This window comes from Setaria italica, chromosome IX (genome assembly GCF_000263155.2).
Source record: "Setaria italica strain Yugu1 chromosome IX, Setaria_italica_v2.0, whole genome shotgun sequence".
Lineage (NCBI taxonomy): Eukaryota > Viridiplantae > Streptophyta > Magnoliopsida > Poales > Poaceae > Setaria > Setaria italica.
This window is the reverse complement of record NC_028458.1, coordinates 44745215-44763717: the sequence shown is the minus strand read 5'-3', so window position 1 is coordinate 44763717 and position 18503 is coordinate 44745215. Positions and strand designations below refer to the sequence as shown.

Genomic DNA, 18503 nt, shown 5'->3' with positions numbered 1-18503 from the left:
ATGAGTAGCCACCGCAAAAACTTCCGCCGCCGCGCGGACGACGAAGAGGACGCTAACGGAGACGGCGGCAGCCACTCCAAGCCCGCCACCAAGACCCAAACCCTAACGGTGCCCAAGCCCAAGTCGCCGCCGAGGCACCAGGGGGCGAGCCGCCTCAGCTTCGCCGACGATGAGGACGATGATGACGCCGAGGAGGGCCCGTTCGCGCATCGCCGCCGCCCTACGGCCTCCGTGTACCCGGCCCGCACGGCGTCCCCTGCTGCGGCGTCGCTCCATCGCCTCACGCCCGCCAGGGAGCGGCACAGGAGCTCGCCGGCGGCTGCTATTGCTGCGGTGTCGGCGCCCAAGCCCTCCAACTTCCAGTCTCATGCTGGGGAGTATACTCCAGAGCTCCTGCACGAGCTCCAAAAGAACGCCCGCCCACTCCCCGGCAGCCTCATGCGTGCACCACCGCCGACTCCGGCACCTGAGCCCTGGTCTCAGAGGTTGGCTGGAGCCCCTGCCAGTTCCACTCCTACTACCTCCACGGCAGCTGCAACAGAACCAGTGGTTATTCTCAAAGGCCTGGTCAAACCTATGGCAGAGGCAAGCATTGGGCCAAGAAAACCCTTGCAGAAGGAGGACGAAGATAAGTCTGAGGAAGAGGAGGGAGGAGATGAAGAGGACGAAGGGCCAGTGATACCTGACCGTGCGACTATTGAAGCCATCAGGGCGAAGCGGCAGCAAATGCAGCAGCCAAGGCACGCAGCTCCAGGTTACATCTCCCTTGATGGTGGTGGTGTGCTCAGCAGCAAGAATGCTAGCGGTGAGTCCAGTGATGAGGATGACAACGAGACAGGGGGTCGGATTGCAATGTACACTGACAAGTCAACTGACAGCCTGAGGAGCACAAAAGGTGTGTTTGGTGGGATCAACAACAGGGGTCCTGCTGCCAGTTTGGGTGCTCTCAGTGATGGGATCAGCGAGGTTGAGGATAATATGGATGATGATGACGATGAGGAAGAGAGGAGGTGGGAGGAGGAGCAATTCAGGAAGGGGCTTGGTAGGAGGGTGGATGATGCTTCTGCTCAAAGAACAGCAAATGGTGCACCAGCTTCTGCTCAGGTTCAGCCGCAGGCATTTGGATACTCTGTGGGTTCCCATCACCAGCACTCTCTTAGTGGTGCTGTACCTGCAGCATCTGTTTTTGCCTCAGGAAGCGTGGAATTCTTGTCCATTGCTCAGCAAGCTGATGTTGCAAATAAAGCCCTGCAAGAGAACATCCGGAAGCTTAGGGAGACTCACAAGACAACAGTGAGCGCTTTAGTAAAAACCGAAACACATCTTAATGAAGCTCTTTCGGAAATATCTAGCCTGGACAGTGCTTTGAAGGATGCAGAAAAGAAGTTTGTGTATATGCAGGAGCTCCGCCACTATATTTCAGTGATGTGTGATTTCTCCGAGGAACTCACAAAGAAATAAGTTGACTGATGCGTGGATATGAAGTAATGGGCAGGGCTCCATTCAGAATGACCATCACGTACTGTAACCATCTGTTGAGTCATGGGTCCTGCACACGTATGTGTATGAATTAGAGTCTATTTGGTTTGACTTCTAAAGTGCTGTGGCTGCCGCAAAAAGTAGAAAGCTAACCAAAGCTTGCGCTCCTAGCACGGTACTTCAACAAAAAGCAGCTTCGTGCGACATTGTATTCCCGCAGCACCTCTTACCCAGCTTTCACCGGCTGCGAAGGATTGGTTTTACACCAAATTACCCGCCTGCCACTCTTTACAGCTTACCGGTTCGATATTTTCCATCGCTCTCCTCTCTTTCTCTGGTCCAGAACCATCGCTCTCCTCTATCCACAACCGCAGGCTGCGCTCGGGTTAGCGCACGGGCCGGCGGCGGCGCTTCCTGCTTCGTCATCGGCGACGGCGGCCGCTCCTCCCCGGCAAGAGCGCATCCCGCCCTCTCTTCCTCTCCTAGGGCCGCCGCCCTTTCTTCGTCGCAGCAGGCCGCTGCCGCCTTGTCCGTCACAGCGGGTCGCCGGTGGCAGCGGGACGCCCCTGCCCTGTCGCTGCTGCCAACGGGCCGCCGCCGCCCTGTCTTCGTCGCAGCAGGCCCCCACCGCCCTCTCTCCGTCGCAGTAGGCTGCCGCCTCCAGCGGGACGCTGCTGACCTCTCTCCTGGGGCCGTCCTGGTGGCCGCCCCTTTCGTCTCCTCCCCGGACCAAGCTGTAGGAGCTGGCGCAGCGCAAATCCGTGGCTGGCAGCTCCGGATCTGCAAGCACTCGAGTGGACGGGATTCCGTGAGTCAGGATTCGAGGTGAGTCTCTAGGAGCTCGAGCTCAAGTATACTGAATTCCCTGTTGTGCTCTGTGCTGTCCGTTAGATACATGTAGGTAGCCATTATTAATTCATGGAGTATATTGAGAAAACAAACACATGGCTTGTTCATTCGAGTAGTAAATTGGCTTGTGCACATTAAGGTTTTATAAACTGTATTCTGTGAAATATACTTGTGGAAGTAGCTCATCTAAAAATAACTATTGTGCATATTATTAGGTAGGGTGAATACCACCAAAGATCTGGGGTATTATAACTTCCTTTGTGCCAGACTAGATATATCATGGATGAATCGAAGAACAAGAGTATAGAGATAGACACTAGTTCTTGGGTCGTAGTCATGTTATGGTAACTGAATTGAATCAAAGTTTTTTTTCTTCATTCAAGAATGGCTGATAAGGCAGATTGGTGTGATGCCAATGTGAGGCATTTTATTGATATCTGCAAAGGAGAGATAGAAGCTGGAAATAGACCGTTGGGATTTTTTAATAGGACTGGTTGGAAAAATGTTATATCTAAGCATGAAGAAAAAACTGGTCAGAAGCTAACAAAGAAACAACTCAAGAACAAGTGGGACAATATGAAAAAGGAATATACATGGTTCATGGAGTTGAAAAATAGTGCAACTGGGCTTGGATGGAATGAGGCGAAGCGAACTATTGAGTGCTCTAAGGAATGGTGGGATGAACACCTAGCTGTAAGCACTTTACTGTCATTATTCATTGTTCATTTTCAATGTTTTCATATTCTGTTACTTGCTAATGAACCCTTTGTTTCATTTAATTTCAGAGGTGCAATAATCCTGAGAAAGGTATCAAATGCAACCATGTGAGGTTCAGAAAACAAGGGCCAAAGCACCTTGATGATCTGCATATATTGTTTGATAAGATACATGTCAGTGGCGCTAGTGCATCCTGCCCTGGAGATATATCCTCTGATGAGTCAAGTGATGACGATGTGAGTGAGATACAAAAAACTCAAGACATTGATGATGTGAAGCTGGCTGCTTTGAAGAAATCAAAGCCAGGGAAAAAGAAACGCAAAGAACACTCTAGTTCTATTGTAGAGAAGGAGGAGAAGAGCCCATTCTTTCGATTGTACAAGAACACATGTTTGAAGATAGAAACTGCAGCAGATAAGATATCCTCTAGTGTTGAAGCTTCATCTGCTGCTCCAACCAATCCAGTCCCAAGCATTTCAGAGGCTATGAAGATGGTGAAAGATTGTGGAGTGCAAGAAAAAACTGCTCTAATGCACACAGCCACTTTCCTTATCGTCAAACCTGAATTTAGGGAGGTCTTTAGCTCCTTGGAAACAAAAGAAGGAAGGTTCGATTTGATTGAGAGAGAGCATGAAAAGGAGTTGTTAAAGCGTCAGTAGAACTATTCCCTACTTTATCTAGTGTTGTGTTGTGAACCAATAATTGTTTATTTTCCTTTGTTGAGAACCATTAGTTGTCTGTTATTACCTTTGTTGAGAACCATTAGTCGTTTGTGCACCAATATTTATTTAGTTGTCTGTGAGAACTATTTGAGAACTATTGGTTATGTGTTCATATGGTGTTCATATATTCGTGTTGTCCATCCATATGATGTTTATATATTTGGTTATGTGCTTTTGTTATCTGAATGGAAGAATTGAACTTGTGTCTGTAGGGAAGAATTGAACTTGTGTCCGTAGATGGATGCCAACATGGAAGAACTAGCCAAAAAGGAGCAAAAGGGATTATTGCTTCTAGCTGAACTTTCCTATCAGGCTGCTACTATTGGTCAAATGGGAAACATGTACACGAATCGGTATTTCAACAAAGCAGAATACAGGGAAACATTAGAAACTGGACTTCAATGGGTTATGAGGTGCTTTGATCGTCCGAGGTACTTTTATAAGATGTTTCGAATGAGCACTGATATTTTCATGGCACTACATGATGTGCTCATCTCGAATTACGGTTTGATCTCAACTAACAATGTTTCATCAATTGAGTCATTGGCGATGTTTCTGTGGATCGTCGGAGGACCCCAATCATTTTCACAAGCTGAAAATCGTTTTACACGGTCGCTATGGACAGTTCACACCAAGTTTCATGAAGTATTGAATTGTTTGCGCAAGTTAGCAAAGGACAATATCAAGCCAAGAGATCCAACTTTCTGTACTGAGCATGAAAGGGTGAAAGAGGACCGTTTCTGGCCTTATTTCAAAGGCGCTATTGGAGCTATAGACGGTTCACATGTTAAAGTTGCCGTTCCAGCAGAGGAAGTGGTTAACCACACATGTCGACATGGATATACATCTCAGAACGTGCTAGCTGTTTGTGACTTTGATATGAGGTTTATCTTTGCGGTTGCTGGTTGGCCGGGTTCTGCACATGACACACGGATTCTCAATCATGCATTAGCGAATTTTCCTTCATTTCCCGTGCCTCCCAAAGGTATGCATGTTGGTTAAGAGTTAGTAATAGTTCTATTGTTGTTTTCCTTTGATGATTTGATTTGGTTTTGTAGGAAAATATTATCTTGTGGACTCTGGCTATCCAAACAGAGTAGGATATCTTGCCCCTTTCAAAGGAAGCACATACCACATACCAGAATTCCGGCTTCGTTCTGGACGTCCTCCTCAAGGGAAGTACGAGATTTTCAATTTTTTGCATTCATCCCTTCGAAATGTCATTGAGCGGGCTTTCGGAGTGTTGAAGCAGAAGTGGCGTATTTTGAAGGACATGCCAAGTTTCTCCACTCGTACTCAAAAGCATATTATTCTTGCTTGCATGGCATTGCATAATTTTATTCGTGAGAGCAATTTGCATGATAAAGTGTTTGATAAATGTGATGCTGATGAGGACTACCTACTACAAGAGACATGTGGCATAACCCAAACACAAGGAGATGAGAGTCCAGATGGGGAGAATGAGGATACGATGAATACTATTCGTAGTAGAATAGCTGATGCTTTGGTTAGGACGAGAGGGAGATAATTATGTGGACCATATGTTAATGGTGGACATTTATATGAACCATATATCTTTTGTGAAATGTTATCTTTGTATTCAGGTAGACAATATGGTAATGGTGGCTGCAAAATTTTTAAAAAAATAAATTTCCCTTTCTAAAATGGTAATTTACATGTGATTAAGTGAACAACACAGTGTTTTATAATCAATTTGCATATCAACAGTCCCTCGTACCTTCCAAGGGCATTACAGACCTTCCTTGCCAAACCTACAGTCTCATAGCTGTTTCAACCAAACGGCTTTTGGCTTTCTCATGGCTGACAACTTAAAGCAGCTTTTCCACAGCTCACAGCTCACAGCAGCTTTTTCACAGCTCACAGTCCAACCAAACAGACCCTTAGTGTTGCCGTCGTTTTTCTCATGCAGGCATGAACTGCTTTTACATGCATTCTGCAGGACTACAACAGACCTTGAACTGCTTCGACATGGGGAGTAGTTATTGTATCTCCATGCATGGATCTGTGCTAACATGTAGGAGTAGTCCTTCGAAATGAATCTGCAGTGTCATGGTGTCTAAATATAAGTCCGGGAGTCATGCTTTCTTCGACTAATCATCGTCTATATATCCCATACATCAAGGTGTTGTGTTATATATTATCTGTTCGCTTACATGAATAAGAGAGGTCACGGATAAAAAGTGATGAACATCTCGTGTATACAGCCACTGCAGGTGAGTATACATGAGGCATATCGTATTCCCCGATAGCTGAGATGCGTAATAGAGGGTCACTGGTCACTTAGGACTTAGGAGTATGAGGCATTGGGAATCCATCTGCTGCTTCGAGTTCGATCTTCAGAACAGAACAAAACAATGCCATCGTGGATATATTTCTTGTTTGGCGTCACCAACAAGAATATTGTTACACATCTCCGCGTGGATGCTGGTGGATGGCATGTCTAGCTAGGTTTGTTACTCTGATTGTATAGTCTAGACTGTTCTTCTGGTGTTTTTCCCAAATTTATGGTGTTTCCCCGTTCATCATTTAATAAATGTAGTAAAAGCATCAAAGGCATTTTCTGCTGCATGGTACACCCGTCTTCAATCCTCCTTGCATTTTTCGGCTAGAAAGTCAAACCTGGCCCCATGCCAGCACCTTCTCTTTTTCTCAGATCCTAGCTTCTTATTAATCCCGTGCATGTCCTGGGCCCACGCATCATCTGCTTCGCCGGCTCTCAGCTCTCCTTCCCCAATGAAGCTAAAGCATCGGTGCAGGCATGCAGTTGCTTTTAGACTGATGGAGGCATGGCCAGAATAGCAGCAGATGTAATGAACCTGAGACAGATGTTGCTACTGAAGAAGAATTGAAAGACAATCATTACATAGTGCGAAACCTTACATTTCTGTGGTTACAGTTTGCTGTTTCGACCTCAAGCACCATTTCTTAGCAATGATCCTTCTGTAATCGATAAATAAATTCAGAGCTAGCTTATGCTGTTTCTTCAAATGAGAAAGATTGGACCACAAGGCATTTGCGAGATAGTTACCACATCGAGCGGCAGGTACAGCGGATTTGGTTTACTCGGACGCTCTTGTGCCAGCTAGCCTGACCCGCAAGCGAAACTGGAGCATAGATCCTTCGGATCAGTCCAACTCTTTAGTGCTGAAGGAACTTACTGGCCCCCAAATCACCAAGATCAATCCATGTCGAGTAATCCTGACGTCTCCCAAGTCTAGCTGTGGGCTTTGTTGCATACATGTTCATCTGTGTATGGAGTCACTGAGTTGGGTTATTGCATACCCTTGCATGCTGAATACTCAGAGTTACCTCATTCATATGCAAACTCTACAGCACAAAGCCTACACTGCATCGCATAGATATATAGCAACGACCTGGAACGGCGGAGAGATACAAAATTATGTAAGTAAGATACTTGTATACAAGGGTGTACATATTAATGTAATTAGAGTGGTTGTTGGATTTTTTGAGATGCCCGTCTTGTCTGTTTCTACTATTCAGAGTTCCAAGTTTTACGAGGTGAATGATGTCAATGTGAATATGATTATCTATTTTGTTTTTCCAAAAAGTGTCAAGGTGGTCAGTTTGCGCTTAGATTATTCTTTTCCTGAGATTCAAACTGTAAGTTCATCCATGGAGTGTCCTAGTTCTCAAGGGTCTGATGTGTATTAATTTTTGAGTGGTTTAATCAAAATGCAAGTTACATGCTGGTTTCGTTGTGGAGGTCTTATCTAGGTTAAGGGTTCATGAACTCACTGGGAAGATTGGAGCATGACTCTGTTAGCAAAATTTTTCCTATGTTATAAAAAGGAAAAGTTAGAAAGATGTATGTGCCAATGCTTTCAAATATGTAGATATTATACGTACATGTCTTCATAGTGGTGGCTGCAGTGAGCAGTTTCCATGTGTTGAGTGCGTGTGTTACTTGTTATTCAAATAATGATCATGTGTCAGTTAGTGGAGTGGAGCTAGAACCTGTACGAAGAGAAGCTAGTGGAGCATATTCTACATGTACATTTAGCTTCTCTTCATATATCATCATGTCTTCATATATGAAAAGAAGTTAGAACCTGTACGAGCAAAACACATAATTGAGATTCCAAATAAAGGAGCATATTCTACATGTACATTGTCTTGTTCAGATATTTTGGTGTGCAATCCTGGGTGTTTTACAATAGATGTGGCCGCCAGCCCCCATGGGATGGGGAGTCAGGCGGCATTGCGAGACACAGTGCCTGCATTCAGTGTCTCTTGTCTCGTCAAGCCTATCCTTCCATTGCTGGGCGGCCATGGTAGTACTCCGCAGGCCTCGCACTAAGGTTGTGGTTTGACCCTTGAGCCCTTAAGCATATAATGGGTACGGGCCAAGGGGTGTTCCTACAGATCATGAACCTTTGTCTTGTCAATTGAAATTGACAAATAGAATACGGATCATGAACCTTTGTCTTGTCAATTGAATTCCTTCCCTCACTCGATTTGTTCGCAATATGATCTACAGCTAGATCTTTAATTCTATCGCTGTGGGTCCTTTCAACCATCAGGGAGGACATCCTGTATGTATAATAGTAGTGCTATTGTGCTTGAACTTCCAATCCAACTTTACATGGATCATTCTGATGCAAGTTAATTTGGGTAGGAAGACAGCAGCACAACATCATTAAATGTTTTCAAACTGGGCCAAACTTATGAATAAGCCTTCCTCTAAAGCCCAACAATAATACTCCTTTTACAACTGTATAGAATTTAGAACTAAAATGATTTTCTGATTTAGGTGGAGAAGAAGACTGCAAAAGCTCAAACAAGGGATGTTGGAAATTAATCCTGATGCGGAATTTGAATAGACTTGGAAGCAAATAAGGAATCACATCACCGATGGCAAACCGAGGAGCCATGGCTAATTACTTCATGTGAACATATCTTAGGTAATATGAACGTGTCTTAGCAATGTGGAACAGTTAGACACAATGTGGAACAGTTTAGGGGCTGCCCCTATATATATATCCATGTAACCCTCTTTGAAATCAACAGAGAAGAAGGTTATAGTTGTGTTCCACAACAAATTCTCTCGTGTTCATGTTGAGTTCTTAGATTTTTCTATACTTATACACTAGGACACAAAAGAATTGTCCTGGCGGCTAAATGGGCTCTGTGTTGGTGGGCCAAACACCCGCCAGCAACCTTGAGCTAGCACAAATGGCATCAGTGCTGGCGGCCCGCCAGCACAGATATTTTTGGAAAAATAAAAAAAAGCTCGCTCGCCGCTCCCATCCCCGCCGCTCGTCGCCCACCGCCACTCCTGCCTCCGTCTCCCTTAGATAAGGGAGAGAGAGACAATGAGATAAGGGAGAGAGACAGTGGAGAGAGAAGGAGAAGAAAAAGATAAGGTAGATGGTGCTGTGCCAGCTGCCTCCGCAGCTTTAATTTGCATCCAAGACACCCGCTTTGTGCTGGCGGGTGACGTAACCACCCACCAGCGCAAATGGAGCAACTGACATCCATTTGCACTGGCAGGTGATTATGTCACCCGCTAACATAAATGCATTTGTGGTGACGGGTTTTAACGGGCTGGCCACTGCACCTTTTATGCTGGCAGGTGGTATTTATACCCGCCAGCACTCAAAATTTAAGGTACCAGCACAAATCGTTTCTGGCGTAGTGATGTGTGTTCGATACTTGGGCAAAGCCAACAAGGGACATTGCTGGTCAGTAGAGATATCGAGCAATTGCAAGATAGACATTCTTAGCCACCTTCATTCTGTTGTGGTCGAAGATTTTCTGTGCTTTGCAGGGAAAGCGTAAGGTTGTTCTTCATAGAGACCTCTGCTTTTGATACAACAAATGTCGTGAAGGCATTTCAAACTGCTGTACTGACTAATCAGCAATAAGCTCCAGTCATCTGAGGAGTCTGGATCAGGGTCAGCCGACAATTCTAGCACCCTTAAGTTACGGTTCTGCTCTTCTCGGAGGTTCTAATCAACAACTAATGTCCTGTTTTGAGTTTTACACTTGTGGAAAATATCTCTTTGTGCGAACAATAAGTGTTGAGTTGGGACGCTGACTACTCGATCTGCATAGCCATGTTAATTCAAAATCCGGCATGGAGAAAAGTTTATCACTCATCTGTAGTGAAAATGAACGCTGTATCAGCGCCAGCAAAGGTCCTTGTTCTAGCAGGCTAGTATTTATATATGTATATATTGTTAACTATTTTGTTGTATTGTTGACTCTATAAAACTCAAGTTCATTGCATGTACACCTAACAGAAGTAGCTGGCGCTGGCATCTATGTTCTTATGTTCCTATTCCTACTGCGGATCTTGTCCTTCATTTTTCTTCTCTTGAGATTGAAACTGTATATTGACAGATTATCCTAGTTTCAAAGGGTGTGAATGTTTGATTTATATTTTTGATGTTTTCTTTGTCAAAATCAAACTTCCCATGTTGGACTAGTGGCTTATAAAGGTCTCGGCGTTTAGGGTTGAGGAACTCAAATGGAAGATGGAACATGACTCTTGTTATCCATTTTTTTGTATGCTGAAAAAGAAAAATCAGACAACATTAAATGCCCATTCTTCCAAACATATATATTTATATGTACAATTAATTTAGTTGTTAATAAGCATCAAAACTCTTTTACAACAGAAATGAAGGTTAGGGACATTACTCATCGGAGGAGAAGGTCAGTCTTTTACATTTTTTGAGCAAACCATACCCACGCTCTAGGTGATGGCAGATGCTTATGACTAGTCGAGTCACCAAGGATTGATGTTGCAACTTGATTCCTGATGGCTCCCAAGCCTACTTTCTATTGCTTTTGCATAGTGTGAATGTGGGAATGCTAGAATTATCCAAGTATCTCTCTATTTCACATCTAGTTTATCTGGTGCTTCTGGTAGCCCTGCTAGTGGGGGGTGTACCCGCCCCTCACCCACCCCTAACCGCAACAGCCAAGGATAATTACCCGCCCCAACCCCACCCAAAAAATAAATTAATCACCCCGCCCCACCCCGCCCCATAAAAATGGGTACCCATGGCAGCTGCATGCCATTAATTTATTTTTTCAGAGCTACAGCTAAAAAAACAAGTGTCTTAAGCCAAGTGTCTTAAGCTACAGTTAAAAAAACAAAATAAGTCTCTTGATCTACATAATAGACACTTCAGAAGCCCTGTCTTCTAGCTGCTCGTCCTGGTTTCTTTAACTTCTTCCCAATGGTTTCCCAGCTACCATCTGTATACAGAATAGGACAACAATCTTAACAATCATCTATGAATAATGGTACTCTCAATGCTGTAATAATCATATGTGAAGCATGTCACAATATTCAACTTCAACAAAGATGTTACTTCTGCAACTCACATAATTGGGGAAGATAACCATGTCAACATTGTCAGGAACGTCTAAAAGCAATCGCCTTAGAGAGTACTGGGAGCAGAGGAAGCAACAGTTTGGGATTTGAACCACAGAGCACAAGCTCAATTCTGGAGAACAGTCGGATAGCTGCACAGATATTAGCAGGTGGTTGTCAATTCAGGGGTGTATCAAATCAAATGCTACTAATGCCTTCTGACGTAACATTATAAGCTAGGACAATTCTGAAGGGGGCATTTAATATGCAAAACATCTGTAATTTATGCGAAAAGGATCCTCGCAAGAGTGGGGCATAAGAAATTCACCCACTACTACAGGGCTACAAATGAATGACATCTTTTAGTTCTGGTTGTGAAAACAGTCCAGTGAAATTAAAAATCTGGTTCATGGTGTCAATCTACAAAAATTCTTTTAGTTCTTTTATATTGGGAAGGCTATAGGCAAGCCAGTGGATAATTCAAAAAAAGAAGGGCACATGATAATACAGACAATCTCATACACCTAGTCGTTTACGGCAACATATGAATATGAACAGAGACTTACTCAAATAAAAATTTAACATAGTTGATCACATAGCTCGTTAAAGGATGCACTGTTCCATCAGTATGTATATTCTTGGTTGCATCCTTTTCAACCGCTTTTTCAAAATCACTGAAAGTCTTCTGCGCCGTTTGCGCTAAGCATTTCGTCAAACTCAGTGCAGAATCACGCATTTGAGAGCATGATTCTCCAACAAAGATGGTGTCAATCTACAAATTCAATTCAACAAGATGAATCTTTAAATCCATTCCATACAAAAAAAATCTCCAAGCTAAAGTAGATTTACATTTTTTACATATCAAAATAAATGTAAATTAAATAGAAAAAATACAAGCTCCACATTTCCTACAAGACAGAAGCCCAAACTCCTAAGGACAGTCAAATCAATTTTGGGTAAAAGTTTGGCAATTGGTGTATAAGTTCAGCATGCAAATTATACTGGCATCAGTGTGCACACAAGAGAAGTGGTTAGCAATGCAGCTATGATCAGAACGAGAGATTTACCTCTGTTTGAAGTTCACACATTATCTCGTACATGTCTAGCAGAACAAAAAGTTTCTCCGGTGATCGTTTACTCATAGCAATTGCCTCTCCAAAACTGAGTAGTGTAGCCAAACTGTTTTTTGTTATTGCAGCAAAGCACTTATCCCTCAAAGATTGACTGCATTCAAAAACTTGGTCGCAAAGCTGGCGCTCCCCAGCAAAAAGAAGTTTGACCTGTTTGCAGAGGCAAATGTCACTAGAGGAATGCTATACCATAACAGAAGATCTGAGAGGAAGATGGACAGAGAAACAAAAATGGACCTGTTTACCATAACAGAAGTTTGACCTGTTTACTTTCTAAGATGTTGTCATCACAAAAATGGACAGAGAAACAAATAAGTAGCAAACTGCTAACTATATGAAGAGTTAGCACAGAGGACATTGTTTGGGTACCTTTAACTCAAAGAGGCATCATTATCTCAGGTGGCTGCAGATACAAAGAGGCATACTAGAGACATCAGTACATGTATATGCAGTAACAAGTTGCAAAGATATAACTGTCTTAGTAACATACTAATATGCAGTAAAAATTACCTTCATTGGTGGGATACTTGTACAGCCAATCTTTGCAACAGACCAAAGCTTCAAGAGTTTCTGGTGTCATTGAGCTTCGATTGTCACTAAGAATCCGACCACTCAAGCTGAATGCTGATTCAGAAGAAACGGTGCTGAGTGGAATTGCTAAGAAATCGCGTGCCATCGCTGACAGCACAGGGTACTTGTTGGAGTTTGTCTTCCACCAAGTCAGAATTTCAAAATTTTCATCTGTTCTCACTGGTGGTTCATCTAGATATGCATCAAGTTCTGATTTTTCAATCCAAGTCCCTCTCCTCTGATGCCTATATTCAGCAAATTCTTGTTCTAGTCTTCTTTTTCCAAGAACTAGCACTGGAGAATGGTTCACCATGCTCCTGGACGCACCAGTTTGTGATACTACATTTGTATCATTTTGTCTAATAACCTCTTCATACTTCCTAAAATATAGGCGAAGCCACTCTTTAGCCTGATTTTTGCTCAAGTCAATGTCAATAAAGTTCCTGCACACCTTCTCATAAAAGAAGTCTAAGAAGTCAACTTTTGTTCTTGGATCAAGTATGCTGCAAATAACAAGGACCATATTGTAATTTCCATTCCAATACTTATCAAATTTCCTCTCCATTGCTTTTGCCAAATCTGCGATAACCTCATCCTTGTACCATTCTGGACTATTTAGAGTTTGATGGATACAAAGCACATTATCCAGAAACATGTGGGAAGTAGCGTATCTATCAGCTGAGAACGCCCTGGTAGTTTCTTCAAAAACTCCAAGAAACTCACCAATATACTCAACTTTGCTAAACTCATCTTCAGTTGGAAATGGTTGCTGATTTGCTTGGGCATATCGCTTCAAGACGATCTTGTACTTTACTGCCTCCATAATCATGGCATGGGTTGAGTTCCAACGGTAGGGAACATCAAGGACTAAACCAGCCTTTGCAGCAAGACATTCCCTTTGAGCTATCTCATTGAAATCCTGGATACGCGATGGTGATGAGTTAATGTGCCTAATCAGGTCTCTTATCAACTCTATCATAGCACTAACAATGTTCATACCATCTTGGACAAGAATGTTGAGTATATGAGCACAACATCTAACAAGAAGATGCTCACCACCAAATAACATGTCAGACTTTCCGCTTTCTTGCAAAAGATCACAAGCTGCCTTGTTATTTGTTGCATTATCGAGTGTGATGGTAAACATCTTCTCTTTGATACCATAATCTGTTAGAACAGTTGTAATGGCTTCCTCAATAGCTACACCCGTATGTGGATACTTCAGATCCTTAAATGCAATTATCTTTTTCTTCAAAACAAAATCAGGGCCAATATAGTGAGCTGTCACACAAATATATCCCAACTTTTGGTTTGATGTCCAAAGATCAGATGTGAAGCAAATGCGAGAGTTAAGACTCTGAAGTTCACTTCGCAATTCTATCTTTGCTCTCTCAAACTTAGCAACACATTCATTACGAATCATTTGTCGTCCTATGCATCTAAATGCAGGTTGCAATGATTCCATCCAAGGCTCAAACCCTTCATCATCAAACTTATTGAATGCTACATCAGCTCTAACACACCATGCAATCATCAAGTCACGACTTCTCTGTTGATTAAAGGTGAATGAACTATCTACAGGCTTTTTCTTCATTGTAGCGACAAATTTGTTCCTATCATCACTAGGGATTGTGGGGCAATGCTCTGCAATGTGAGTTCGAAGGCTGTTTGTACCTAATTTTCTGTTCGCAGTCAACTTTGTTCCACAGTACTTGCAAATTGCTTTTAGGACACCATCTATCTCGACCAAATCCGGCTCATAATACTCCCAGACTGGTGCCCTTCTGTTTGGTGTTTGCGAGGAATTGTTGTTGGTGCTCTCACTAGTACCAGAGGCCTCTAACCGATGAGAAGACATCTATTTCAAAAAATATAAAGTATAAAGTAGAAGCAACGTTGTGTAAAAGTAGAGTGACATCTGCCAAATTAACAAACTGACAAGATTTCGTAATGAAACAGATGAACTGATAATAGCACAAAGTAGAAGCAACGCTCTCTATTTAACAAACTGACAAGATTTCAGCTTAACTAGTAGCACTAGCAGAGAAGCACCAAAGGCCCTCCATGTAGTTTCTGTAGCACTAGCTGGGCTCATTCATGGTGTGAAAATAAAGGTAGAGTAGCAGAGAAGCTTAGACGAACCAATAAACTTTTGTCCTAGACCTTTTCTTTATTGCTATACATACTGACATCATTGGTCGTTGCTTATTTGTTAATCAAAGAGTTAAAAATCACTTTATTATACCGGTACAATAGAGTCGTATAAACCATTTCCCCTTTGGATGCAGAGCAATTGGATGCAGAGCATTTCCCCTTTTTACTAGTCAAACACATAAAGTTGTGAAAAAATTGTACTGCCTAATTTTCCCTGTACAATAGATGTTTGTAACCCTTCATAAAACTGTCAAACTGACCCAGGTCGTGAACTAACTAACAATAATCGAAATGGAAGAATCAATTTGGTCGGTTAACTATGCATTCCTCCCAATCATGTCGCTCATGCAGAGGTTCTTTGCTGGACAAAGACAGCGCACCTGTGTGTGGGTACTGTGGCTGGCGATTTAGCCTAGCCTGCTAATGGGAGGAGGACGGCGCGAGGGGCCTAGATCCAGCGCCTCCCTGCAGATCAAGCAAGAAGAAGGGTTGAAGGCCGACAGCTCCGTCTCCTCGGTAAAGGTAGCTCCGTCTCCTGGATCCAGTTAACACGAGGAAAAAACAACAACATTAATTCCTGCATCGTTTCAACAGTAAAGGCATGATTACATCAACGAAGAATCAATCATTGAATCTGCCGCTACAGGTTCAATGAATCAGCAGGCTTCCACTCGTGCCTAATCATCGCTGACAGCACGGGTTCAATGAATCAGCAGAAAAACCTAGTACTACGCAAGATCCCCATGAACAGTCAAGAACACAGGCAAACGACCGATCAACTAACAGCCAAAGCAAACAGAGCCCTACAGGCTGCTGACTCCGCGCCGCTAAAAAATTGCCCCTGCAGATCGGGATGAGTTGATGAGGAGAAGAAGGGGAGGGGTAATCTGGAGGGGATGGAAGGTGGGAGGTGCAAGAAGAGTACCTGGATCTGCCGCCGTTGTTGGAGGAGAGCGGCGGGAGCGGGGGTTGCGGCAGACGGTGCTGGCACCGGCGGCGTCGCCGGAGCAAAGGCACAAGGGGCTCCGGACTCGGCGGTAGATGGAAGAGCGGCGGATCCAGAGAGGGCAATCGGCAGGGACACAGGGTGGGGCGGCTCGCGACTCGCGTGCGGGGTGCTGGCCGCATGATGTGGGAGGCCAACCCGCCCCCGACCCGCATTTCAGTACACCCAACCCGCCCCAACCCATTAACCTCTGGTACCCATTCCTACCCATCCTAACAAAACCCGCGCGTGGACCCGCCCCAAAATACCCGTATCAACCCGCCCCACTAGCAGGGCTAGCTTCTGGGAACTCTCCAAGTAAAAGTAAATTTCTAAATTAAATGTGACCAGTACATGCATATAAAATCACCGGCAGGCTTCCATTCAGAAAGACGATCACGTAATATAACCATTCTGTAACCATCTCTTGAGTTATGGGACCTGCACAAATATGTAAAAGTAGTGCTGCCATGGATATTTCTCGAAGATGTTATTCTATATATAAAAATGAATGCTGTTGAGATTGGTAAAGTTGGGACGCTCTTATGAAGTAGCAGGGTAGTATTGATATACGGAGTATTTTGCAGCTATGATGCGTTCACTATTTTAGTGGGATTGTTGACCCTGTAACAATGAACTTCACAACATATACACCTAACGGTGGTGGCTAGTGGTTGTTGTTTCTTAAGTTACATCTGGAAACTGTAGTTTCTTGATAGGTTACAGGTGGGGCCTTTGGTCAGTAACAGTAATAATTGATCAGGCTTATCTCTATGTCACCGGGCCTAGCTAGCCTTGGTGTGACATAATACATGAAGGGGATCCAATTGAATACATGTATCAGGTTGGTTTTATTAAGGTTTGATAGAGATCTCGTACTTATTCATATTTTATTAAGTTAGAATCGGACCTAGTTCTCTAATGTATAAACATTTATTTATCTCCACTGAAAAGAAGGGAAATCAGAGAAGTTGTACGTTGTAATGTTTACTGTGTAGTTAGTTCTTACGTGATGATTTGCGATGCAGTTAGCGCTTGCATCCGAATATTTATATGAACAGATAATTTTAAGGGATTAAGTAGTGTAAAAATTCCTTCACAAAAGAAATGGAGATCCTGAACATCATTTGGATATCTGATACAATTTCTCGAACCCTTGTCCAACCCTGGTGTATGGCACAATGCTTGTGCCTTACTCCTTTGGCTAGGCAGCTCATCGTGTATCGCAACTTATTCCCAATGCCTCCCGGGCCTACATTGCACTGCTTATGCCCTCACGTTGTCTAGCATAGAATTCGCTCTCTATCTGATACAGGTTGGTTTATCCCGGATGGATTTTCGAGATATTTGCACCCTACCAACCGGGACTAAAGCCCAATTCTCTACTAGTGGAAATGAAGATCCTGAACATCATTTGGATATCTGATACACTTTCTCGAACCATTGTCCAACTCTGGTGTATGGCACAATGCTTGTGCCTACTCCTTTGGCTAGGCAGCTCATCGTGTTATCGCAACTTATTCCCAATGCCTCCCGGGCCTACATTGCACTGCTTATGCCCTCACGTTGTCTAGCATAGAATTCCCAGTGTATATCTTGCTCTCTATTTGAACATCTAATTTCTCAAGTTCTATCTATTTACTTAACCTTACGCACCAACCACCTGGCAATTTCTGTGAGGAAAATGTCATAATGAAATTGATTGTAAGTGAGGTGTTGCGGATTTTGCCAGGAAGTGTATGAGGTTGAATAGTTGTCATCATGCACCGTTTCTAACACAATAGTGTGATTATTTGTGTGAACAGACCTCTAGCCTAATGGTTATCACTACGGGACACAGGTTTTATGCCGAGTGCCAGGGGTACTCGGCGAAACCCAAAATACTCTCGACAACAAGTTCGCCGAGTGTTACACTTGGCATCTGGCACTCAGCAAAATTTCCATCGGCAAACTAACCTTCGCCGAGTGTTTTCGGTCGTGCACTCGGCAAACCATTTTTCGAAAAAAAATAAAAAAAATTGCATGCCGACACCGTTGGCTGCACCACCAGCACGTCGCCACCATCCACGCCGCCGCCGTCGCCACCACAGCCGGCCACCATCCACACCCGCCGCCACCATCCACACCACCGCCACCACCACAGCTGGCCACCATCCACGCTCACTGCCACCACCACCACCACCAAAGCCCGCCGACCACCACGAGCTGCCTTCCGCTGGCCACCACGAGCTGCCTCCCACCGGCCACCACCACCACCACATCTCCACGCCGCCGCTCCCGGGGCCCCCGACGCGAGTCCCTGCCGGATCCGGGGCCCCCGACGCGAGTCCCCGCCAGATCTGGGGAGAGGGGCGGGGCGGCGGCCGGAGACGCCACCGGAGAGAGGGGCCGGCCGTGCGAGGGAGGGAGGAAGGGAGAGGAGGGGGAGGGGTGCCGGTAGGAGAGGAATAGGGAAGGATGAAATGGGCGGATGTGGCAGTGTTCAGCAGTGGGGGGCCGTGTGTTGTGAGCAAGATGAGAGGGGGGACGCA

General features: G+C 44.2%; 3 protein-coding genes and 1 pseudogene across 3 annotated transcripts; 3 read left to right on the top strand and 1 right to left on the bottom strand.

The window, feature by feature from the left end:
* LOC101758670 (transcriptional repressor ILP1-like) lies at positions 1–1461 on the top strand. Its single transcript, XM_004986891.3, has one exon. It carries the CDS (start codon positions 1–3, stop codon positions 1459–1461), a length of 1461 nt encoding a protein of 486 aa, XP_004986948.1.
* A 1251-nt stretch (positions 1462–2712) lies between these two features.
* Positions 2713–3441, top strand: LOC101758267 (annotated as a pseudogene).
* A 563-nt stretch (positions 3442–4004) lies between these two features.
* LOC101757849 lies at positions 4005–5745 on the top strand. The gene is made up of 4 exons (XM_004986889.2): positions 4005–4752; positions 4826–5274; positions 5372–5383; positions 5728–5745. The coding sequence occupies exons 1-4, from the start codon at positions 4005–4007 to the stop codon at positions 5743–5745; spliced, it is 1227 nt and encodes a 408-aa protein (XP_004986946.2).
* Positions 5746–12658: 6913 nt separating this feature from the next.
* LOC105915183 (zinc finger BED domain-containing protein RICESLEEPER 2-like) lies at positions 12659–14691 on the bottom strand. Its single transcript, XM_012849116.1, has 2 exons — positions 12774–14691; positions 12659–12666 (listed from the first exon to the last, which is right to left on the bottom strand). The coding sequence occupies exons 1-2, from the start codon at positions 14689–14691 to the stop codon at positions 12659–12661; spliced, it is 1926 nt and encodes a 641-aa protein (XP_012704570.1).
* Between the last annotated feature and the right edge of the window lie 3812 nt (positions 14692–18503).

What these genes read in the sequence shown, in the direction of transcription:
- LOC101758670 (XM_004986891.3), top strand. Translation starts at nt 1, where the DNA reads ATGAGTAGCCACCGCAAAAACTTCCGCCGCCGCGCGGACGACGAAGAG.
- LOC101757849 (XM_004986889.2), top strand. Translation starts at nt 4,005, where the DNA reads ATGGATGCCAACATGGAAGAACTAGCCAAAAAGGAGCAAAAGGGATTA. An exon ending in ATTTCCCGTGCCTCCCAAAG is followed by an intron (nt 4,753 to 4,825) that starts GTATGCATGTTG and finishes TTGGTTTTGTAG; the next exon opens with GAAAATATTATCTTGTGGAC.
- LOC105915183 (XM_012849116.1), bottom strand. Translation starts at nt 14,691, where the DNA reads ATGTCTTCTCATCGGTTAGAGGCCTCTGGTACTAGTGAGAGCACCAAC.